Raw genomic sequence first — 24,353 nt, 5'->3', positions numbered from 1 at the left:
ACACGCCTGGGATGAGCTTGGGAGGCAAGTCAGAAATCGCAGACCACCACCTACTAACCTCAGGGCACTAAAGCAGGCCCTGGTAGAAGAATGGGAGAATATTCCCCAACATCGGCTCCGAAACCTAGTGTTCAGTATGCCAAACCGGCTCGAAGCTGTAATCAGAGCTCGAGGAGGCAATACCAGTTATTAAAAATTAAATAACATGTAATACATTTTAGTTGAATTTTTTTACACTAAACTAAATATGTCTATTTTCATTGTTTTATCTTTTTTAAGTTAAAAATGTTACTAATGTATAATTTTAGTTTCTAAGAATTAAAGCCTATAAAATTTGCAACAAAACGTTTTTAATCTTAAATCTCTACCTTCTATAGTTAAGAAAAAAAAAATTTGAAAAGTGTGATACTTACTTTTGCAGGCCAGTGTAGTTTCTTAATTTCGTAAGCCGGTATACCGGTAAATCAAGTAAACATTACTGTGTTTCGGCCTAAAGGGCGCCGTAGCTAGTGAAATTACTGGGCAAATGAGACTTAACATCTTATGTCTCAAGGTGACGAGCGCAATTGTAGTGCCGCTCGAAATTTTTGGGCTTTTCAAGAATCCTGAACAGTACTGCATTGTAATGGGCGGGCGTAACTATTACCATCAGCTGAACGTCCTGCTCGTATCAAAATTCATTGAAAACGCTATTGGTAGTAGGACGCACTAGAAATGTGGTGTTGGAGACGAATGCTACGAGTATCTTGGACACAACGCCGCACAAACGTCTCGATACTTGAATAGCTCACGGTGAAAGAAAGGCTTTCATCTATAGTCAGAGCACGTATCCTCAGATACTTCGGACATATCACGCGACGTGGATAGCATGCCATAGAGAGACTTGTTGTTCAGGGAAGGGTCAACGGCAGTAGGTCAAGAGGACGCTCCCCTATGTGCTGGACAGACCAGATCAAAGCCCTAACCAATACTCCCCTCAACACATGTGCCAGAGAAGCAACAGCCAGGGATAACTGGCGTAGAATCGTTCGTCGTTCGACGTGACCACGACTGCTCTGTCAAGAGTAATCCGACGAAGAAGAAGAGTGCTACTGAGCAAGGGGTTGTAATATTTGTGACGATATTATATTAATCGGTTAAACGGGCGAAGCATATTGTTTGTGGCGAGTGAGTGCGAGGACCGACCGTCCCCGGCGGCAGTGCGACGGCGCGAGTGTGACCGGCGGGGGACGAGGGGCGTGGGTCGCGGGGCGGGGACACTACAAGCGCGCGGCAGTCTCCGCGCCGCGGCCACACTGGAAGCGAGCGTCACCGAGTGTCACGTTGTGAGCCAGTCTCGTCCGCGAGCCATCCGTGTCACGTCAACTGCCGCGCTCGCGTGCTGCGTCTAGTGACCGCCAGTGTAATATGTGAGATGGTGGCCGCGTGACAATCGGGCCCCGCGTGCGACACTCCGGGAGGGTCAGTACCGTTCAACGACAACACGCGCCGATTGTTTGGTTTTCAAGTTTCCAGGATCAAATTCAAATAATTTTATTCTAAATAGGATGTGACATCACTTATTGAAAGTCAAAAACTTATCACTCATTCCAAAACGAATGCCTCAGACCTGAGAAGAATGGGCCCAACAAACTTAGCAGGCTTTTCTTTTAATAGAAAAAATATATTGTAAAATTAAACTTGTTATTTAATAGCCTGAGGGCTTTCGTTCCATTCCCAATCTGTGGTATCATTCAGAAAGTCATTTATGTAATAGTAACCTTTACCACACAAACGTTTTTTAACAATTCTTTTAAATACAGTAATACTTTTACGATCAGTCGATAAACAACTTTAATAATTAGTTCGTTTTACACCAAAAAAAAAGGATGCATCACCATATTAATTAATGATGGTACAAAACAAAATGGTGGCGTTACCACCAACAAAATCAATGAGAGCGTCAGTGTTTCCGCTAAGAATGTTTGATATCGAGTTTTCCTGAATCAATAAATAGTAAGTGCAGGTAATCAAATATGTCTATATTATCAATATCAACCAGACAGTTGCATGCTGTGCAATACTATAATGATCACATTATCAACTGTTTTACTTCCGATCTGGTCATTTAAATTTCTAAACACTACAAACGTTCTCCACACCTTTTCAATCCCTACTAATATTATAAATGTGAATGTATGTTTGTTTGTAAGTTACTCAACCGATTTTGATTAAATTTTGTACAGCGAAAGACTTAGAGCTTGGGAAAAATCCATCGTTCCCGTGGGATTTGTGAAAAACTGAAATTCACGTCGATGAGCTATAACTATACCAATAGTAGGTTAAGATCGAAATAAGATTCTTATAACATGTTGGAAACGGGAGCGAAATCGAGAACCGGAACTCGAAAAGTACATTCAAATTCAAACTTGCTTATTATTTTTAAAAACCCTTTATCTACGCGGATGAAGTCGCGGACATCAGCTAGTAATTTTTAATTTTAAATAGTCAATTTATGTTTTTAAAGTGATAACCCACACTTCTAGGTATAATACACCAATAAAATTTGAAAACAAAATTTTATGAGCGAAGCGAGAGATCGTAGGTTCGAGTTCCGCATTGTTTTAAAATTTTATTTATATTTTAAATAATTATAGAATTCAGGGATGCCGACAAGATAACTAACATCCAAATGTTTTAATGATGACGTCGGCAGGCTGTGAACTCCTACGATGCACTTTTCAAGTTTTAATTTCTTCTTGTCTTTTCTTAGATTGTAATGGAATTGAGTCGCGTTATAACTTGTTCGGGCTACTTGTAGTACATATAATATTACAATAGCTGGCCGATCGAGCCTTGCTCGGATTTTTAAGAATATACAAAACTTGAACAAAAAAAATCTAATAGGTCATCTGGATTCGAACCGGGGTCTTCTGCTACCCGGATAACCCAATGTCTGAGCTATTATAGTCATGGTTATAGTGGCGAAATTTACCGTTGTATTATAATGTTATTGTAGCTGTTTCTCATTTAAACACGGATAAAACTACTTTTTTTTAAATTGAAACCTAGCTAGATCAATTTGTATACTAAATATCATTAAAATCGTTGGAGCCATTTCAAAGATTCAGATTATATAAATTCACGAATTGCTCGTTTAAAGATATAAGATGCAAATGTTAGTGTATTACAAGGTAGCGTATAAAGTCAATTAATATGTTTTTGCTGCGTAGAACTAGAAAGTTAAAACAGCCGTAATGATCAGCAACCTCCGCTAAGGAGACGGCACACCATGAAGAAGATGGCACCGGACAAAACAAGTTCTTCTTTTCTATTACCACTAAATTCTAATTAAAATATTTTTATTCGAAATAGGATTCAAAATCACTTCATTGTCAAAAACTACCACCCATTCAAAAGAGACTGCCTCAGACCTGAGAAGAATAGAAATAGTCGGAGAACTGACCTAGAAGCTGTAAGCGCCAGCCAATTGCAGCGGATGATCAGCTAAATCCAATCGGTGCTTGAACTCATAACTTAAGGTTATAGTTATGTAGTATCTTTACTCATATAGTTCTACAAAACTCTTGTAGTGCAATGGCAATTAAAGATGTAAACACAGCAAACATCTCTATGGAACTCACGCCGTAGCCAGTGCACTATAATACAGCCCAAAATGAATTTGATTCGATCACAGATGACAAGATCTCTGACACCGTAACGCCTGGGTTGGACGAGCTCAACTGGTTCATGCGTACACTGGGCTTCAATGTGCCAAAATGCCTACCTCGTTATGGACCTAAATAAATATAGCACTAGTGTTAAAGTTAATTTAGTTAAATTTGTTTCCGTTATTTTATTACCAAACTTCTATTGAACGCGCACTCATTTTTTCCCTTACGCTAGATACTATATACCTGCGGTAAGCAATATTTGCTCGACTACGACTAGTTAGATCCACAGTGCCCACCTTGCTAGTAAACCAATGCACGCACCTAATCCCGATATAGAAGATGGGACGAGGGTCCGATCAGTAAGACTCAGTTAGGAAGATTCACTCGTATACTAACGAGCCTTGTCTATTTATAGGGTTGATTTGATCGTCCGATACACTAGCAGATCACAAGCTGTGTATTGTATAATTTAAGACTTAAGTAGTACTGGAGCCGTTCCCGTGACTTTATATTTTTGGTTTGAAAGGTCAGAGCCGAGGCTTAGTATTGAAGAGAAGCCATAATCTGTTTAAGAATCTGCTCGATACAAACCAAGAAGTCCCACACACTCAAATAATATTGATATAGATATAACACACAAGATACGCGTCATGAACAAAGTATTTTTTACGATGTTTCAGTTAGTTTCAAATATTATGGTTCTACTGTACGACTTAAAAGATTTTTATTTGTTATTTCTTATTATAAATGTGGTTCAAAAGAAAGAAAAACCATTTATTCAATTAGGTCAATATGGCACTAACGAATGTCAAAGATTTTACCATCGCTTCGGAAAAGTTGAGTCTTAATGAAAAGAATTGGCAAGAAATCATTGCCTCTTTTTAATCTATATCTACGTTACAGCACTTAACATTATATTTTATAAAAAAAAACTCAACAGACTAAATTCTGTTTTATCAATTACTTCTTTTATGAAGTCTAGTTTAAGGCAATTCGAGTTTTTCCTTATTTCTTAAATTTAAATTATGACGGTCGCTATTTTTTTTAAATTTACAATAGTTTTTTTGTTTTTCGTGTACATTCAAAATATTTTCCAATATACATAGAGAGTTCAGTAATACATACGTTATGTAATAAGACGTGTTCAGGTCAGAGCACTTGGTGCTGTATAGCTAAGCTAAGATAGTAAATATTAATATTATAACTTTCACGTTGGTGCTGGCTTCGGGGTCTATGTTGTCGCTAACTCAAATCGCAGCTCAGTTCGGGGTTGGCTGTTGGATGTGACTGCAGATGTACCTTCTTGTAAGTCTCGGAGACCAACTTTACATGAAATGATTTTGGTTGGTATTTTTAACCTCTCTTGCATTATATTACGAGCTTACATAATAAGGAAACATATCTTGTTTGTCTTAAATTTTCTGGAATAAATAAAATCGAAAGGTGTGAGTGAGGTCGGGTCTATACCACGCGTCGCCCAGTAATTCTAAATATCAAATAGTCGCCAAATAGTCGATCGTTCGCATGGCGGTGTACGATGAGGCGTGATGAACAAGACTCTTACTGCGAGGTCGTTCCTAACGCACTTTTTCCAAGACTAGCAAACAGTTCTTAGTGTACCATTCTGCAGTAACTGCTCTTCGATCTTTTAAAACAACTGACAAAACACCTAAAACACCTGTTCTTTCGAATAAAGTTTTTTTTTACAATAAATCAAGCTTTCTTCACCCGTAACTATGTCGAAGTCAGCATTTCAATTACCTCCGTTAAATCCTACAACCATTTCAAGGCAACATTCAACACGACAGAGTTTTCCTCTTCCTAACCGCAACTTTTTGACCACTAAATGATCGTGGAAGATGGAGGAGGTATAAGCATGTCCGAATATGCTGAAAGGTGATTTTTTTTTACTTTTATCAGTCTCTATTAAACGCCGCACAACAATGATGTTATCTTCAGTCGTCGCCCTAGAAGGCCGTCCCTCACACAGATCATCGTTGAGATTAGTTCGACCACGTACTTTAACCTCATTAAACCAGTTGTAAACAGTGACACGAGATGGGGCTTCATCGTTAAAGGCCAATCGTAGTCTTTCATAACTTTCTTGTTCACGTTAAAGATACTGAAAGTCATTGTAAAAAAAAATTCTCGCATGCTGACGACGTGAAATAGACAATTTTCACTTTGCCGCCAAATCGTAAAACAAATGAAAAATAATTAAAATACACACTTAGTAATATTCTCAAAGAAGTATATTTTCAAAATTAAAGCATTTTTATTATATTGTTCACAAGTGGCCAATTCTAAAAACATTCAGTGTCACCCTCGTAAATACAATATAAATTAATAATTCCATAGTACATTAAATAATATATTTTGTTTATTAACCCATTAGCTATTATGCCAGGACTCACAAAGTTGGAGCAGCAACTGCACCAACACCTCAAATCTATTAGGCGGGCTTCTACGAGGTGATTAAATATTTTATTAAATATTGTATTTGTAAATATAAATTAAAAAATTTGTATAACTTAGTACGTTAGCTTAGTTTAGTAGGTAGTTTTCTTAGTATGTTTATTAGGTTTTGCAAACGAGGTACTATTTTTAACCGACTTCAAAAAAGGTGCAGGTTCTCAATTCGTCGTTTGTTACCTCAAAACTTTCGACTGGGTGAACCGATTATGATAATTCTTTTTTTATTTGAAAGCTGGTTCTCCCGTGTGGTCCCATTGTATTTTGGTTCAAACCTGACAGTGGAATCCATGAGAAAACCATTAAAGTCTTAAATTTGTTATACATACGTATAGCAAAGTGGATGATAAATTTACGAATAACTCATTTTTTTTTATTTTGATGATTATTTTTTTATTGGAAAGGATTATACTTCAAAGATAGTTTGGTGGGGGTTTGGTTAGGTTCTGATTACGGAATCCATGACAAAGTAACGGAACTCTTCAATTCCTAGGAGCAAATTACGATATACTCGGCCGAATCTTTTTTATGCTATCCGGATATTTAAGTCATCTAGCATAATACAGTTGGTCAAGTAATTGTCACTTACGTTCATACCTGCATTGAAAAAATTAGTATATCTACACATATTTACACAATTTGTTAGTAAATGTACTGCAAATTCACTAAAAATCATAAAATAAAAAAAAAATCACAAAAAAAAAACAACCGACTTCAAAAACACTATTCCAAAACAATAGATATACCTAATGTGCACTAAAAAGTATAATTTTTTTTTTCAAATTCAAATATTTTTATTCAAAGTAGGATGTGACATCACTTATTGAAAGTCAAAAGAAACTAAAATGAGATGCGTATTTTTATACAATCTAATTAATTAATCTAATTCTAGTTATGATTTTTGTAATTTTTGGAGTCGGTGTCATCCAAGATAGGCTTGTTACTACATGTGCTTGAGTTGTGAGGCGAAGGACATTGATTCCAAAAATAACAATAATCGTAACTAGAATTAGATTAATTAATTAGATTGTATAAAATTCCAAATAATTTTTATACTTTTTAGTGCACATTAGGGGTAAGATGTATTTATCGTCACAGGTATTTGTAACAGGTATTAAAATATCACCGGTTGTCACTGTGACAAGATATCAAAAATAACAGTGACAAGTATTAGGAGAATTTTGTAACAACTAGTATTTTAGTAACGACTGTTATTTGAGTAACAATTGTTACTGAACAAGTATTTGATAACAACTAGTATTTTAGGAACGACATACTTGTTCAGTAACAGTTGTTACTCAAATATCATAGTTATCAAACAACTAGTATTTTAGTAACAACAGATATTTAAGTAATAGCTGTTACTGGACAAATGATAAGGAGTATTTAGTAGGTAACTACTAGTATTTTGTTACAGCTATAATTATTATGTGATTTATAGGTGTGTTATATTATTTTTGATTCAATAGGTAATAAAATAGTTATCGCTCAACTCTTCTTTTAAACGTGGGATAAGAAAAGCCCTGTATATTGTCCACTGAATATTTTTCTTACAGACATATTTGTAAATAATAGATACATCACTGTCATACATTTATTTAACATACTATTGTATAGATAAGATAGGTAGGTAATTTAAATATTAAAGTAAATTTCAAATGAAACACTCTGTTTTTATTTCCATTATGTATCTACCTAAAATTTGTTCGTTCGTTCGTAAGAAAAAACTATATTGGTAACTTGATAGTACCTACTGAATAATATATTTTATGATGTTTATTTCTCCTTTATTGTCGAATTATTTGTAAGTATGATAAGGGCACATTTTAATTATGTAAGTACTAGGTTAGGATCACTGTTTAAACATAGGTAGTATTGAAATATAATGAATACGAAAGTATAATGATTATTTTTATTTCATCAAAACAAATATAATAATTAGATCAGTACAGTTTTACCTAAGCAGAACTTTTGAAATTCGGAGTTACCACAAGAGAAAGTACTATGTAATACGTAAAGATGGCGCTAACAAGTAACACCAAACCACGAAAAATATACCTACGCTTCAGTACAGTTGTATTATCACAGATAGTATTAAAATAACAGCTTGTATTTTGTAACAGGTATTTGTCACTGTTACTTTTGAGTCACAGTCACCGTCATACCTAGTATTCCATTTTGCCTAGTACTTCTCAACTCTAGTGCACATTATATCTATTGTTTTTGAAGTCTGTTGTTTTTTGTGAAAATTTTTTTATACGGTAATTGTTATTTTTGGAGTCGTTGATTGATTCACACTAACACAATCTAGAACGCTACACAAGTTAGAACAATCAGGAAGCTTAACCTATATGAATACTATAAAAATGACCTGTGGCGCCATGAGTAGACTAGACTCATTTTGAGTAAGTAAACATTAAAGTTAAACAGTGTCAGCCAAAGTATGTTTGTAACTACATACATAGTAATAGGAGGATGTGCTTGTATCGCACGCGCGACATGACGAGGCGAGAGGCGAGAACGGGGCCGCGGCGGGAGACGCCGATTCCAAAAACAACAATAATTGTTACTATTATTTTCATATTGACTAAATTCACAAATTTTTTATCGAACAAATTCACCGCACTTAAATATGTATAATTCAACAATCGTTAGTGAGTTATGTTTTTTAAATTAGGGTATCCTGCAGCTATCAAGGGGCCCTTTTACCGCTGCAACCCTCAAACATTTTTTTGCGCTATTAAGACTCTATTTATCACTGTCGAGTTACCCCATAACGTGAGTTTTCCTATTACAATTATTATCAATTATCAATGCCTAACAACTTAGTTCTTTAAACCTCATCACTTTTAATATCATTGTATATTATGTTTCTAAGAGATGGGTAAATGGTATTATAATTTTTAAATTGTATGAATTTTGTTTTTATTAAATTAATATTTAAATTATTACTTTCTAAGCATTTCCCGACTTTAATGATTTCATCATTTATGACCGAGTCGTATGGGCTAATGAGTCAGGGATAATTATTGTAATGTCATGAGCATATAACACACACTTATTTTCTGTAATATTTGATAGGTCGTTAATATATTATAGCAGAAATAATAATGGCTCAAGTACACAGCCCTGAGGTACCCCCGGCTTTAGTTTCATTCCAACTTGTTTTATATTGTGCTATATTTTATCTTACGTCAGAATTTTCAATTTAGATATACCGTTGCCTATTTTTAATATTACTTTTGCAACCATTTTGAAGTGAGACCTCTAAGCCCATATAAATTACATTTATTTAGAAAAAAATCAAAGTCAACACAGTCAAAAGCTTGAGTGGTGTCGAAGAAATACTGTTGTTATTCTAATTTTTTGGTGTATTTTTGCTATTAGATTTTTAACTTATTTATATGCGCCCATTCTAGTAGATTTATTTTGTCGAAATTCGTATTGTTCCTCTGTGGTAATGACGTAAAATTTCGATAAAAAGATGATTAATCATTTGTGCATTATCTTCTCAAAAACTCAGAATAAGGTGTTTAACTGTTTACAACTCTATACAAATAACTATAATATGCATACTCTCTAGAGCTTCGTGCCGTGGTATCATTGCCAGTAGTCAGCTCGAACTATTTGAACGTGTGTAACTAAAATCAAATCGTCGCCATCCATACTCTGCGAATGGCTTGATAGCCCGGCGTTGCTTAAAGATAATTCATTGAATGTCTGCTATCGCACTTATCATGGGGAGTGTCCTGAAGAGAGCTGTTCGAATTTCATGATTGCACACACATGACATCCAATAAACATAAAAACTATCTCCACCATCTTTGATGATGGTGGAGATAGTTTGATGATGATAGATGTTTGGCGTTTTTCCAGAGCTTGTGTTTGAAGGAACTTATGTGCATACACAAATTATACAATAATCATTTTATTTCACGCTGTTTCGAAACTTCACTCCTAAAGAGGGTACTTAAATTTGCCTTAAAGGCTGGAAATTCTGTTGTGATTCATCTGATGTGGGAAGACAACAAGGGCAGCGGTGACCACACATCACCTGATGATCTGAACTCACATCACCTGTTCTTCTATAAGAAAAAGCAACTCATCAACACGTCAACCCAGTGTGACCTACACGCGTAAATTTGTGGAATGTCATCACAGTCTATGCCCACCTTGGTAAAGGCTAGGAGCAGTCCTTCGAGTCTACTCAGATAAAGACACACATTAGGTCGAGGTATAAAAATGTTCCAGCTTATACTCCTGGTAGGAGCATTATCAAATGCAAAAAATATTATTAAGAGTGTAAACAAGGTGTAATCACCGATCGTGGTTGTTAGAATTAATTTTCCAGTAATATTACATCTGGTTCCCTTAATGACATAGACCGATTGACATGTAGTGGAAATGGGTGATAATAAATAATAATAAATAAATAAAAAGCCTTTATTGTTGTTATCAAGTTTTACACGGAGTAGTTTCGTGTGCCTAAAATTAATTTACTTATGACTACTATCTAAAAACACATTTTGACTATTAACTAGAGTTTACTAGACTAATATAGTAACAATTTTAATATCTATTGATTATCGGCAAACGGTAGTTCGGTTACAACTTGTCTTCCGACAAAGGCCTCCTCTAAAGCTCTCCAAGTCTTTTCTCATTTTTGTAGTGCGAGTCCATGTTGAACCCACTATTTTCTTAACGTCATCCTCCCATCTCTTACCCTGTCTTCCTCTATATCTCTTTCCGTCTAAAGGGTGCCATTCTGTGGTAAGTTTTGTCCATTTTTCTTGCTTTTCTCTCATCAAATGCCCTGTCCACCTCCACTTCAGCTGTTTGTATGTTGTGTATGCATTCTTAAACTTGGTTTTACTTTTGATGTTTATTAATTTTTCTCGGTCTTTTCTTTTGACACCTTGTACTTCTTTCTATGCACTTTTGACAAACTTTAATTTTATTTGCTAGATGTTCTGTCAATGCCCATGTTTATCACCCGTATAGTAAACATGGTAGAATGCACATATTATATATACCTTCCTCTTTTCTTTCATAGGCATATCTTTGTTCTTCATCACTTCACTGAGTGACCAATATCTTTTCCAAGTATTGGTAACTCTTCCTTCAATCTCTTTTTCCATTCAGCCTTCAGTAGATATTAGCTGTCCTAAGTATACATATTCCTGTACATACTCTATTTGCTCATTATTTACTTTTATCGTGTCTGTTTGTGATGAGTTTGTCATGATTTTTGTTTTATTTAAATTCATCGATAGTCCAATTTTGTCACTTATATCTGCTAGTTCTTGCAGCATCATTTCTAGTGATCTTGAATTTTCCGAGAATATTATTCGTCTGCAAAGGGTAGGTGGCTCAAGTTTTCACCGTTTATATTGTCCCTCATTTGTCCAGTCTAGGTTCCTAAATATTATTTCCAAAACGCCAGAAAATAATTTGGGTGAGATAGGGTCTCCTTGGCGCACACCACTCATGATAGGGAATTCTTCGCCTATAGCTTCTAACTTGACTTGCGCAGTACTCTTGGTGTATACATTACGAACTAATCGTATGTATTTTGTTTGTACAGCCTGTATTTTTAGTGCATCCCAGATATATCCGTGTTCTAGTGTGTCGAATGCTTTATTGAAATCGACAAACCCTAGGTAGTAGCTTTTGTTGTATTCTTTATATTTATATGATCTATGTTTGAAAAATGGGTGATACTACAACTCAAAATAACTGCTACAGGTAGGCGTACGTCCATTGTGGTGGCCGGAGGCAGCCCGAGTGTGAGCGAGCAGCGCGCGGCGGCGGGGCGCGGGGCGAGTGCGCCGCGTGCGCGATGCGCTGACGCCATGTGTGCGCTGCCATGTGTGTGTGTGCGCGCGATGCGCTGACGCCATGTGCGCGCTGCTATGTGTGTGTGTGCGCGCGCCCGGCACGCCCGCGCCCGCGCGGCGCCGCCGCTGCTGCTGCTGCTGTTGCTGGCGCTATTGCCCTCCGGTGAGTGTCTAGGAGAGTCCTGAATACTGAATGGCACCAGTGAGCACCTCTTTTTCATTGTCACTTTGAACAGCTTTTTTCAAATATAGACTCGTTAGAACGTCTTCCGTCTTGTATAATATTGACCGAGCGACTCATAGCGCCGGTAACCGAGTTTAGTGTGTCCTGTGCAGGCGGTGACGGCAACCCCGACGCCAAGCGGCTGTACGACGACCTGCTCAGCAACTACAACAAGCTGGTGCGGCCCGTACTCAACGTGAGCGACGCGCTCGCCGTGCGCATCAAGCTAAAGCTCAGCCAGCTCATCGACGTTGTGAGTGCACCTTACTATCTCCCCCCTCCTTACATCACTTGAGACTAATGAACAAACGGGATTTATTTGTTAAACGAAAAGAAAAAATTAAGAAAATTAAAAATCCAAGAGATCTGTTTGAATAAATTCTTTAAGACCTAGTTGAGAAGCTCAAGCCTACTTGTTGCAAACATTACATTAGGGATATTGAAAGTGGTATTCATGGTAATCCCCGTAGATTTTGGTCATTTTTGTCAAAAATCGTAAGACCTCTTCATCATCGCTTCCCAGCAAAATGAGTTACAATAATATGACGGCTGACACAGGTGAAGATATAGTAAACCTATTCGCTGGTTATTTCTCCTCCCTTTATCAAGGTACCCCTATTAATGTCTCTTATGATTGTGTAAATACAGCTCACGGGCACTCCACTTTGAGTAATATATATATCAATGAACATGTGATTTATAAAACCCTTTTGTCTCTCGATCCTTCAAAGGGGACTGGCCCTGACGGGATCCCACCAATATTTATCAAAAAATGTGCAAAACAACTAGCCCTTCCACTAAAAATTATATTTTCACATTCCTTATTAACATCTACTTTTCCCACTAAGTGGAAATTAGCTAATGTCGTACCAATATTTAAGAAAGGAGATAAATCTAATGTTTCTAATCATCGCCCCATTTATCTATATTTCCGAAAGTCTTTGAAAGAATTCTACATAAATTTATGATTTGGCATTTTAAAGAACATATTTCTAATACTCAGCATGGTTTTGTTGGCGGCAAATCTACTGTGACAAATCTTATGAGTTTTGTTAATAACCTAGCTGAAAGCGTCGACAGCGGTATTCAAACGGATGTCATTTACATGGATCTCAGTAGTGCGTTTAATAAAGTCGACCATAATCTACTCCTTACTAAGCTTTTCAACTATGGTATCTCTAACCCCCTATTATCTTGGTTTAAGGATAAAGGTTCATACCTTAGTGGTAGGTCTCAAAGAGTCATCACGAATGGTTATACCTCCACGTGCTACACCACATTTTCTGGCGTTCCCCAAGGATCTCTCTTAGGGCCTTTGCTGTTTGTAGTTTTTATTAATAACGTAATTTCGGTTGTGAAGCATAGCAAAGCGCTACTGTATACTCATGATTTAAAGTTGTACAGATTAATTAAGTCGCATATTGATGGAGCGTTCGTCGCGCGAACAAGAAGATCTTTACGCTGTTAGTGACTGGGCCAGAAGTAACAAAATGATCCTCAACGCTCATAAATGTGTTCATATTAAATTCACGCGGAAGAAAAATATAATATCCAAAACATTTTGTTAATGACCTTGCTATCAATGAAGTAAATACTGCCAGAGATCTAGGAATTTTAATTGACACTAGACTTTGATTCAAACCACATATAGATGAAGTTGTTGGAAAGGCGACGAAAATGGTTGGGCTTATTAAGCGTACTTCCAAAGATTTTAAACAGATTAATTCTGTCATGACTTTATACAATGCATTTGTTCGGTCGCATTTGGAATATGCTTGTGTGATTTGGGACCCCTTTTACAAAATTCATGTTGATAGGTTGGAAAAAATTCAAAGGTCTTTTACTCGATTTCTGGTATACAAAGACACAAAACATAGCGGTTCATGTTTATCATACAGCCAGAGGCTAAATATTTTTAAATTAAAATCTCTCTAAAATCGGCGTCGTATTCAAGATTTGCTATTTTTATTTAAATTGTGTAATGGTATTGTTAATGCCCCAGAAATATTACGACAAATTGATTTCAATATACCCCGCCCCGATGCAAGGCTTATTAATCGTGAATTCTTTCATCTTGCTATTCCGAGAACTAATATTGGTCTTCATTCTCCACTGCAGCGCTCTATGAGATCATTTAATGAGCTCCTTAATAATAATTTTGACTCCATGGATATGTTTGGGATGTCGGTGCTACAATTTAAAATACTTTGCAACAGTGTTATTTGTAATAGTTTTTAATTATATATATGGTTTATTCGCTTTACTCATATTCAACATAAGAAATAATTTGTATTTTTAACATTTATTAATCTTTAAAGTACTTTGCGTTTTTTGTACTAACATTATCTTTAATAATATAACAGAGCTGTACATACCTGTAAGAAAACTATTCTGTTCATAATGTTCGTTTTATATTTTTCTTATTTTTGTTTAGTTTAAAATAGCTTGTTGGTGTGTCTACAATAAATAAATTAATTAATTAATTAACAGGATGTAAATACTACGTAATAAGAGGCGGGACTGCCTAAGTAAAAATTGAAATTTAGTTTAGTAAGAAACGTGCAGTGATTTGACATAACTTTGAAGTAGTAGTAATTACAGTATGGCGATTGGCGACGAAGTATAATCCGGCTAAGTTTGAAAGCTAGCACTTGGTTATAACGTAGTGGATTTCGACTATCTTCGTTTTTTACAAGATTATAGCCGTCATCTGTCAATCTATAATTAATGACTGCACGTTTCATACAATCGAGTAAATCGCTTTTTTCTTAGAGTTTTGCTAGGCTCTTAATGAACACTCATTATAAATTAAAAATCAAAAATAAAATTTACTTTATTCATGTATTCCAAGTAAATTACACTTATAAATGTCATAAATTTGCTTTTCTTTTTATATTTAGCGTCACCTCGGAAAAGTTTGAAAAAATTAATACAAAAAAACAAGAGTTATTGACTATAGTAGATCAATCCACATACACCGTAAATAAGTAATCCTATTTTTAGAGCATTTTATAGGCGATTATAAAAAAATACAAAATAACTCTTTTGATTTCAGAATCTCAAGAACCAAATTATGACAACCAATTTATGGGTAGAGCAGGTTAGTGCAATACTTTTTGCGCAATTTTAATTTATATGGGATCACTAATCTGTATAATAATATAGCGATGAAAAATTTCAGAGCTGGTATGACTATAAGTTATCGTGGGAGCCCAAAGAGTATGGTGGGGTGGAAATGCTACACGTGCCCTCGGATCACATCTGGCGGCCGGACATAGTGCTGTACAACAAGTAAGTGCAAGATGTGCTTGTGGCGCCTGATGCCATTATTCTAGTAATACTGATTACTACAATAATTGTGGTTTTGTTGACTGTGGTTTCGAGCAGCGCGGATGGCAACTTCGAGGTGACCCTGGCTACCAAGGCGACGCTCAATTACACGGGTCGCGTGGACTGGCGCCCGCCCGCCATCTACAAGTCCTCGTGCGAAATCGACGTCGAATACTTCCCCTTCGATCAACAGACTTGCGTCATGAAGTTTGGATCTTGGACATATGATGGATTTCAGGTAAAAAAATTTGTGTATGGGGATAACTTACACACAGCATATTTAACATAGCCCGGGTAGATAGCATAATTGAGCATATTTTTTGCCTCATGCCGGGGTATGTATGTTCGTTAGGGACGATATCTGCCCTCATCGTAGCGGCAATTTTGAGGGTAGAGACCTACCTACTCTCTGGCTGCGTGTAGATTTTTAGGACTGTGTCCGCATCTACGCGTGTGTCTACAGGTACCATAGTAATAACGCAGAAACGGATCATCTCACGGGCTGCCTTCAAACGGCTATTGACAACGTCCTTGCTCAAATCCCCTCTGCTGAAATTGTAGTCTTTGGTGACTTCAAAGGGCATAAAGCCGATTGGTCTGTGTCGCCCACCTCAAAATACGGAGAGTGAGCTGTGCATAATTTTGCATTGGCGTATTTGATATTGTCTGTCCCAATTAGTTGAGTCGGTTCCTAGACGTTGATAGGCACATGCCATCCTTGTTGGATTTTCTGCTGACTACTCCTCCCGATAGTTACCAGGTCTCTGTCAACGTCCCTTTCAGAACGTCTGTGTCTATCCAACAGCCGCGTCGCAGAACACCAGCGACCCGCCCCGCTTTGCACTACGAGTCTGCCGATTGTGATATGATCCGTTATTTTTTTGCATCCTACCTACTTGGGGCAAGGTTTGTTTCCCTTTGAATGATCCCAGTGCCTATAACGTTACAGTGGTGGATGTGATACTATAAAGGGTATGGACATTTTCATACCAAGCTTTGTAGTTCCGATCGGTGGCACATCACAGCCCTGGTTTGATACAGGATCCAAACTGTAATGTAATAAAGAGCAAATAAAACAGTGCCACAAGATTCTCTAAGCGGCAAATCGCCCGTGCGTAATCGAAGCACGTCGCTAAATCGGCGACCAACTTTCAATTTACTCCGCTAGAACACTCAAGTTCTAGGTGTTATCGAAAGCTGTTCTTGATAACTTCAACCAGCCGTCCCTGCCGTCACTGCACGTGGGTAATGACACCCAAGCCCATACGGCAACAGAGAATGCCGATCTTCTGTGCACTCGTTTTGCTTCCAACTGAATTCTTGAAGACAGCGGAACAACACCGCCAGCCACTCCACGGTGTCAGAGCTCTATGCATAAAGTATAGTTTAGACATAAAACTGTTCTTCGAGCTCTGTTTTCTGAAGAAACCTGTGTCTTCTATACTTATAATCCTCTCTTGAGAAGGTCGCGGGATAGGGTAAAGTGAACCTTGTGCTGGGGCGAATTATGTATGGATACAAATTCGTATTTAAAATCAACAACTACCACCCATTCCAAAAGTATGCCTCAGACCTGAGAAGAACGAGCGCAACAAACTCAGCGGGCTTCTTTTTTTTTCTTAAAAAATTATGGTTAACTACGAAGTAATATCGTAGAATTATACTTATTATTTAATAGCCTGAGGGCGGTCTCTCCATTCCCAATATGTGGTATATTTAAGAAAGAAATTTATGTTACAGCAACCTTTACCACACAAATGTTTTTAATAATTATTTTTAATTTGTTTTGAAAATTTTCTGGGATCTTGTTGTAAAAGCATATACATCGCCCCGCAAAAGACTTACTCGACTTAACCGAGGCATTATAAGCGTTTAAACGAACACAGCGGTAACAGATAAGAACACCTCTAATGGAGTTAAAGCAAGATTGAAAAGGAAAATCTGAATCTGTTGTTACTCTAATCGATTTTGATTGACAAGTTCTAAGCAGTCAGTCACGCTTGTCATTAGCTCTTTAGTACTTTGAATAATAAACCACTAGTTAAGGGATACTTTGACCAACCAAAATTGGTCACGCTTTGGGCTGTCAACTCGTATAACTGTATGTTCTAAGTATAATGTGGTTAGACATTAAGCTAGACACTAGTTGCCCGGGATTCGGATTAGTAGTCAGTAGATATTTACTACTGGGTATTTCATAATGATATCTTCAAGCCACGGACGAGTAAAAAAAGAAAGACTCCGAGCCGTGATATTAGCAATTGAAGCACCGTTATGCTAATGCGTGTGCGATTACGGGGGATACCAGTTACACAATTTTTTTCTCCCTTAAATTATCATATATGGCCGAAAATACTTATAAAGTATCGTTTTTACACTTTTTCACAACGCACGACGGCATTTTTAAAATATTTTATTGAGACGCAAATTGATCTGTCACAGACGATGACAATTCTCATAATGGCCGCCTATCGGCCTGTAGTAGTGTAAGTATGTGCGTAGGGCTATGTATTTACACGTTAATCGGCTTATTTTGGTGCTACACTGTTATGTAAGGTGACACAGAGTCCTTATTTTTTTACTAGTCCGTGCTTCAAGCTTATGATTTGCTTTGTTTGTCAATGGATTTGTTTGTTTATATTCTAACTCTGAATGTCGCTTTTGGTACAAATACGTTAATTTTTAAAATTCATTATTTTCCTTTCCCAGGTAGACCTGAGGCATATCGATGAAGTAAAAGGTACTAATGTTGTGGAGCTCGGAGTCGACCTGAGCGAATTTTACACTTCTGTTGAGTGGGATATACTAGAGGTGCCCGCGGTCAGGTAATTTGCATTATATTTGTGGTTCGTGGTATTGTAACGTGCTGCGAAGTGGGAAGCTGACGTGAACATCTGTTTCAGAAACGAGAAGTTCTACACGTGCTGCGACGAGCCGTATCTAGACATCACGTTTAACATTACGATGCGCCGCAAGACACTCTTCTACACGGTGAACCTGATAATACCGTGTATGGGTATTTCGTTCCTCACCGTACTGGTGTTCTACTTGCCTTCTGACAGCGGGGAGAAGGTGTCCCTCTCCATATCAATTCTGCTTTCTCTCACCGTGTTTTTCCTCCTGCTCGCTGAAATCATCCCTCCCACCTCGCTCGTCGTGCCGCTGCTCGGAAAGTTCGTTCTCTTCACCATGATACTGGACACGTTCAGGTTAGTTATGAAATCAGATTTTTTATGAAAATAAGGGTCGAGACGAGCAGGACGTTCAGCTGATGGTAATTGATACGCCCTACCCATTACAATGCAGTGCCACTCAGGATTCTTGAAAACTTGAGAGATGAGATGTTTAGTCTCACCGCTCAAGTTTTTAATTTCACTAGCTACGGCTGCCTTCAGACCAAAACACAGTAATTTTACACATTACTGCTTCACGGCAGAAATAGGCGCCGTTGTGGTACTCATAATCTAGCCGGCTTCCTGTGCAACAAGAGCCTCCCACTGGTAAAGTAAGGTAAGTATACGCCCAGCGCTCCTACAACCTGACCCTGTGAACGTCAACAGTACTGAGTGTCTGGTGTGTTGCAGCATCTGCGTGACGGTGGTGGTGCTCAACGTCCATTTCCGCTCGCCGCAGACGCACACAATGGCCCCGTGGGTGCGCCGGGTGTTCATCCACGTTTTGCCACGGCTACTGGTCATGCGTCGCCCGCACTATCGGCTGGACCCTCACCGAAGCCGATTGTGAGTTCCTTTCGCTTATACTCACTAAATTATAGTCACTTCATTATGTTTGTTTCATCTTAAAGCAATTACCTTAGATTAAGAACTGGTCTCCGCTGCGCTGCAACTAGATGCGGAACTACCTAAGTACAAATCTTGCGTGCTTGGCATGTTGACACTCAATGGCATCTTTCAAATTTTGTAACATACGCTTCATGTTATTTTACATTGAAATTAGAAAAATACAAAATAATTACTGATGATATGTGATCCTAGTATCTTATATCTTTTAGTATTATTATTACAAAGATTTATTACGTAACCCGGCATTTTAGTTTCAATTATTTGCAAAGTTTAACAGAACATGTGGCACGTCAACGTCACACATTGTTCGATACTGACTCGATTACGCCCATTTTTGCGTAGTATCTTGTTGGAGCGCACACCAATCATTAATCTAAGGCTATGAGGTGTCAATAATCAAACAACATAACTCAGCTCATAATTTAATGTCTATAATACTGAATGCAGCAGCAGCAATGCATCAACAAATAACTAAATAGATAAGTGTATTAAATCACATAATATTTATACTTATGTTAAATGTTGTTACGTTTCATAGTAGTAGTCAATGACATTCTATGTATAGAACATCATTGCTAGTAGTAAATAAAGTATTGCGATTGGCGACGAAGTATAATCCGACTAAGGTCGAAAGTGAACAGTTGCTTAAAACGTATTGGATTTCGGCTATCTCTGTTATTTGCAAGATTATAGCCATCATCTGTCAATCTATCAGTGCTGAGACTGGTCGTTTCTCACAATCGAGTTAATCGCTTTTTTCTTAGATAGTTTCGCTAGGCTGTCTCCAATGTCCACTGAAAGGAACTCGACGACAGTTAAAGTCAAGTAGTAATAATTTACAGCAGATGGTAAACCATCCACCTACGAAGAAGATAAGGCAGGCATAAATGCCTGCCTTATCTTCTTCGTAGTTGTCATTTGGGTCTTTCAAATACCACCGAAGGGAGTTTATTTACTTATTTATTTTAGTAGGCACTTTAACAGAATACATATTAATACATTTACAAATATAAACTTAACAATATTTACAATTCTAATATGCACACCTATAAATAAATGCACAGCATTAACTAATAATAATTTGAAGTAAGTTTTTTATAACTAAGTACAAATTAAAGTATATGTGAAAATTAATTTAAGTTACTAGGTTTATAGTTAGTTTATAGTATTACTTAAAAGTATGTTAGTATTTTATTCTTAAGTGAGCCATGAGAGTCATTGAATATATCTACATTTGGGTGTTTTCTGCGCTTGCAGATGATCAGATCAGCTTGCAGAGATATAACATGCTTATGTTATATTGTTCAGCAGCTCTGATAATTGGGGAGTTCAGTCCTAAATTTGATTTTATAAGAGGTCTGCTAAATGTATTATGAATACTTTTACGCGGATACCTCGAAGGTATGGTGAAAGATATTTTATTGAGTAGCTCCGTATTATTGACATAATTATTTATTTTTTTGAAAATAAATAATATATCAAACATTTTACGGCGCGTAGGTGCGTTTAGGTATTTCATCTTAAAAAAGAAAGGTGCTGTGTGTTAGAAGATCTGTGCCTAATGCCACTTGCTAAAAAAGGGAGTTCTCTCTGTCCACCTGTGATAACTTCGTTCATCCGTGATTATTCCCAACAGATAACATACCAAGCGCAATTCTAAAACGCGGTCTATTCAACAAAGAAAATGACAGAATGTAAAAATTTAATAGAATAATTACTTTACAACTCATATAGGTTATATAGACAAAACAAACGAACCGTTGCCACCTGTACCACAACTTGGAATGAAGTGGGTACTAAGAACAATGGCAGTACAATATTGTATATTTTATGAAAAAGAACGCAAAAAAAGCATGATGGTAGAATTTCTTGCTTCCGAAGCGGTGGAAGTGTTAGAAATGACATCAAAAATAATTCTAAAGGAATCAATTTTGAGAAAAATATATGCCTTTTACTAGGAACAAATAACAGAACGAGCTCCGGCACCCACTTTAAAGCTTCCTTATGGAATAAGAGAACTACTTCTTAAGAAGGGGAAAATGGGAATATATTAAAAGGTGCAACACTCTCAGTCAAGACAAGACCAAGGAGACCAACATTGGTTGAATTGCTTAATTACGTCAGCCACCCTATTTAGCTGCACTAAAATGCATAAATGTTATGGCGCACTTTATTGTGCTTGCATGGTCGCTCTCACTGACAGAGAAGTCAAAAATCTAAAAACAAACACCAACAACTTCAAATCTCGACCAACAAGAACAAATAACTATCTATCAAATTGTTTAAGAAGTAAAATGTATTCAATGAAATAAAAAAATAAGCCTTTATTTCCACTACTTTCACAGTTTTTACAAAAAAATTACTGAATATTAACTTACATATAAAATTAACTATATTAAATATTAATTAGTACTAAATTAACTATAATAATAAAAAATTAAGTAGTAGTTGACTCTATGGCTGAGGCTCTCTCTCTGCCTCTTCTCATCCAGTCCGGTACAACTCTTAGGGTAAATATATCATGCCATCTATTGTTTTGTTCCCCTCTTTGTCGAGAGCCTTCCCATGTTATCCATTACGTAACTCCTTTGTCCATTTTGAGTTGTCTAATCTAAATTGTTTATTTTGTCTGTAATTTTCCATTGTTCTTTGGCTTCAGAAATCTTCCTCTCATCCTCCTTTCTTGGCGCCCAAGACTGGCATCCATATGTAAGAGTTGGTAGTATGGAGACTTCATAAAGTTTTTCTTTATGTATATTAAATTATAATAAATATTAAATTAGTAAACTAATTTCTTTATTTTTCATGATTTTTCGGTATCCCCAATACTTTTTCCAAGATAGTGCAATATATATTCGTTGACGTATTCTATTCCCACGCCTTCCACCATTACATCTTTATTTTCCCCATTGGATAATATGTTCGTTTTGGATTTATTTTGTGATAACCCAACCTTCTTACTCTCGTGAGATCTATAAGCATATTTTGCTGGTTCGTTTTCGGCGAACAGCACTAAATCGTCCACGATGCGTAAGTGGCTGTAAAACTCTACATTGAGTCTTATACCCCTTGCTCTCCCAACTTAAATGACTAAAAACTGCTGTCAAAATTTTTATAGAGAGAGGGTCTCCCTGCCTGGCACCCTTCATTATCTGGAACTCACTACCTTCTCTTTCTAGTATTACTTTTGCCGATCATTTGGAGTGTATGTTTTTATACAACCTTATGTAATTTGGGTCAACTCCTTGCTCTAGCAGCTACGCCTATATAGCTTTAGGGAATATCGAATCGAAGGCTTTTTGGTAGTCAATAAAGCACATATTTGTCAATTTGAAATCTTATTTCGGAAACCTGCTAGTTGTCGCTGCTGGTTTTCATCTAGAGTTACTGTCAGTCTATTTATGGGAGGTTTTGAGAAATGGAAAGGCCTGAATTTTCAGTAAGCAAGCAGACATCGTATAACTCAGTATATTTCAATTAATTTCAACCAGTAGTTTAAGAATTATAACTAGTGAAAGTTTTTTAATTTGTCACTCACTGACTGACTGACCGATTAAAATGCCCCGTTAACGATAAAACAAGCAAAAAACATTCCCGGGATACATTTTACCAATTAGTAGAGTCGGCTTTGGACTCTGTACAGTAAAACAATATTTTTTCTAATGGGTGCTTTAAACGCTAAGGTTGGAAAAATTTGACATCTAAAAAATTGCAATTTTACAGCTCTCCTGTAAAATTGCAATTTTCTAGATGTCCGTTTCTATTTTGCTGCCATCGATTAATAAAAAAAGGCGACGCTTTTTCTTAATTTAAAATATAGTAATAATTCATCTCTTCCTAATGTCTGACTTTACAATGTAGCGTTGGTACGTATTATTCTGTAAGATCGATCTCGGTTGTGAAGTGCAGGGATCCTGAGTGGCGATAGCTGGTCTCCGGCGCTGGCGATGGGAGTAGCTGGCACGGAGAGTTCAGACTGCATCCGTGACGTCATACAAGGTTCGCCGTCCCCCAGCGGCTGCCGGCTGCACGACGGACCGCCGCTCTGTGACACGCTGCACCGCTGGCACCACTGCCCTGAGATTCACAAGGCCATCGACGGGATCAACTACATCGCCGATCAGACTAGGAAGGAGGAAGAGTCCACCAGGGTTAGTGTTTACCGCTAAAATTTTGAACCAAATGATTATATGATAATATGGTATCTTACATTTTTAATTGCTTACTACTATTTTTAAACTTTGGGGCTCGGAGTATCCTGCCAAGATAAGATTCGTAATATGCCTTTTATATATATTTAAGTACATTGCATATTCTGTGCAGATACTCAGGTCAAGGGTTACAAAATTAACATGAAATTTTTTAAGTGCACATCTATTTTCCAGGTGAAAGAGGACTGGAAGTACGTGGCGATGGTGCTGGACCGTCTGTTCCTGTGGATCTTCACGCTGGCCGTGGTAGTGGGGTCTGCTGGCATCATTCTGCAGGCCCCCACTCTGTATGACGAGCGCGCACCCATCGACGTGCGCCTGTCCGAGATTGCATATGCAGCGGCCAAACCCCGCCCCCCACCTCCCGCACCCCCGCCGCGGTGAGCCAGCACGCTGCTGCGATATTGTAAATAATAATATAAATTATACTATTACAATTACATAAAATAGTTTATACGACGAAATGACATGATCGAAGATAACTCGAATTTTTTGATAGACATGAAATAAATCGATTGTTTAAAAATGTTTTTGTTTTATTATGCCCCAGTCCAGTAGTTAGTTGTTAATGCACTTAGCTGCTTGATTGGACCATTATACCGAGCGTTCATCTTTTTACTCCAACCAGGCCAGACCATTCCAGAAGTCTAGCAGTGTTTTCAAATTACTTCAGTCATAATGCCTGCAGCGAATGCTGGAGATCGGAGAATTTGTGCCCCTTGTTCGCTCAAACTCTTGCACTCTATAAGCACTTGCTTTTGCTTCCAATGTGCCCTCTGCGTAAGGCGCTGCCTGTCACTATGATAAATAGGTACTTGTTTAAG

The 24,353-nt window shown here is 37.3% G+C and overlaps 2 protein-coding genes across 2 annotated transcripts in view; one reads left to right on the top strand and one right to left on the bottom strand.

The window, feature by feature from the left end:
- The window catches only part of LOC126976967 (protein FAM50 homolog), a 278,663-nt gene that overhangs the window by 71,330 nt on the left and 182,980 nt on the right, over positions 1-24,353 (bottom strand). The gene's annotated exons all lie outside the window — the stretch shown is intronic.
- Positions 1,288-24,055, top strand: LOC126976962 (acetylcholine receptor subunit alpha-like). Its single transcript, XM_050825577.1, has 11 exons — positions 1,288-1,461; positions 11,871-12,125; positions 12,299-12,438; positions 15,241-15,285; positions 15,367-15,476; positions 15,573-15,753; positions 18,225-18,340; positions 18,419-18,724; positions 19,100-19,255; positions 23,223-23,469; positions 23,704-24,055. The coding sequence occupies exons 2-11, from the start codon at positions 12,038-12,040 to the stop codon at positions 23,911-23,913; spliced, it is 1,599 nt and encodes a 532-aa protein (XP_050681534.1). The 5' UTR covers positions 1,288-1,461; positions 11,871-12,037; the 3' UTR covers positions 23,914-24,055.

This window comes from Leptidea sinapis, chromosome 43 (genome assembly GCF_905404315.1).
Source record: "Leptidea sinapis chromosome 43, ilLepSina1.1, whole genome shotgun sequence".
NCBI lineage: Eukaryota > Metazoa > Arthropoda > Insecta > Lepidoptera > Pieridae > Leptidea > Leptidea sinapis.
Note: the sequence above shows the minus strand (reverse complement) of the source record. Positions and strands in the feature narration are given on the sequence as shown.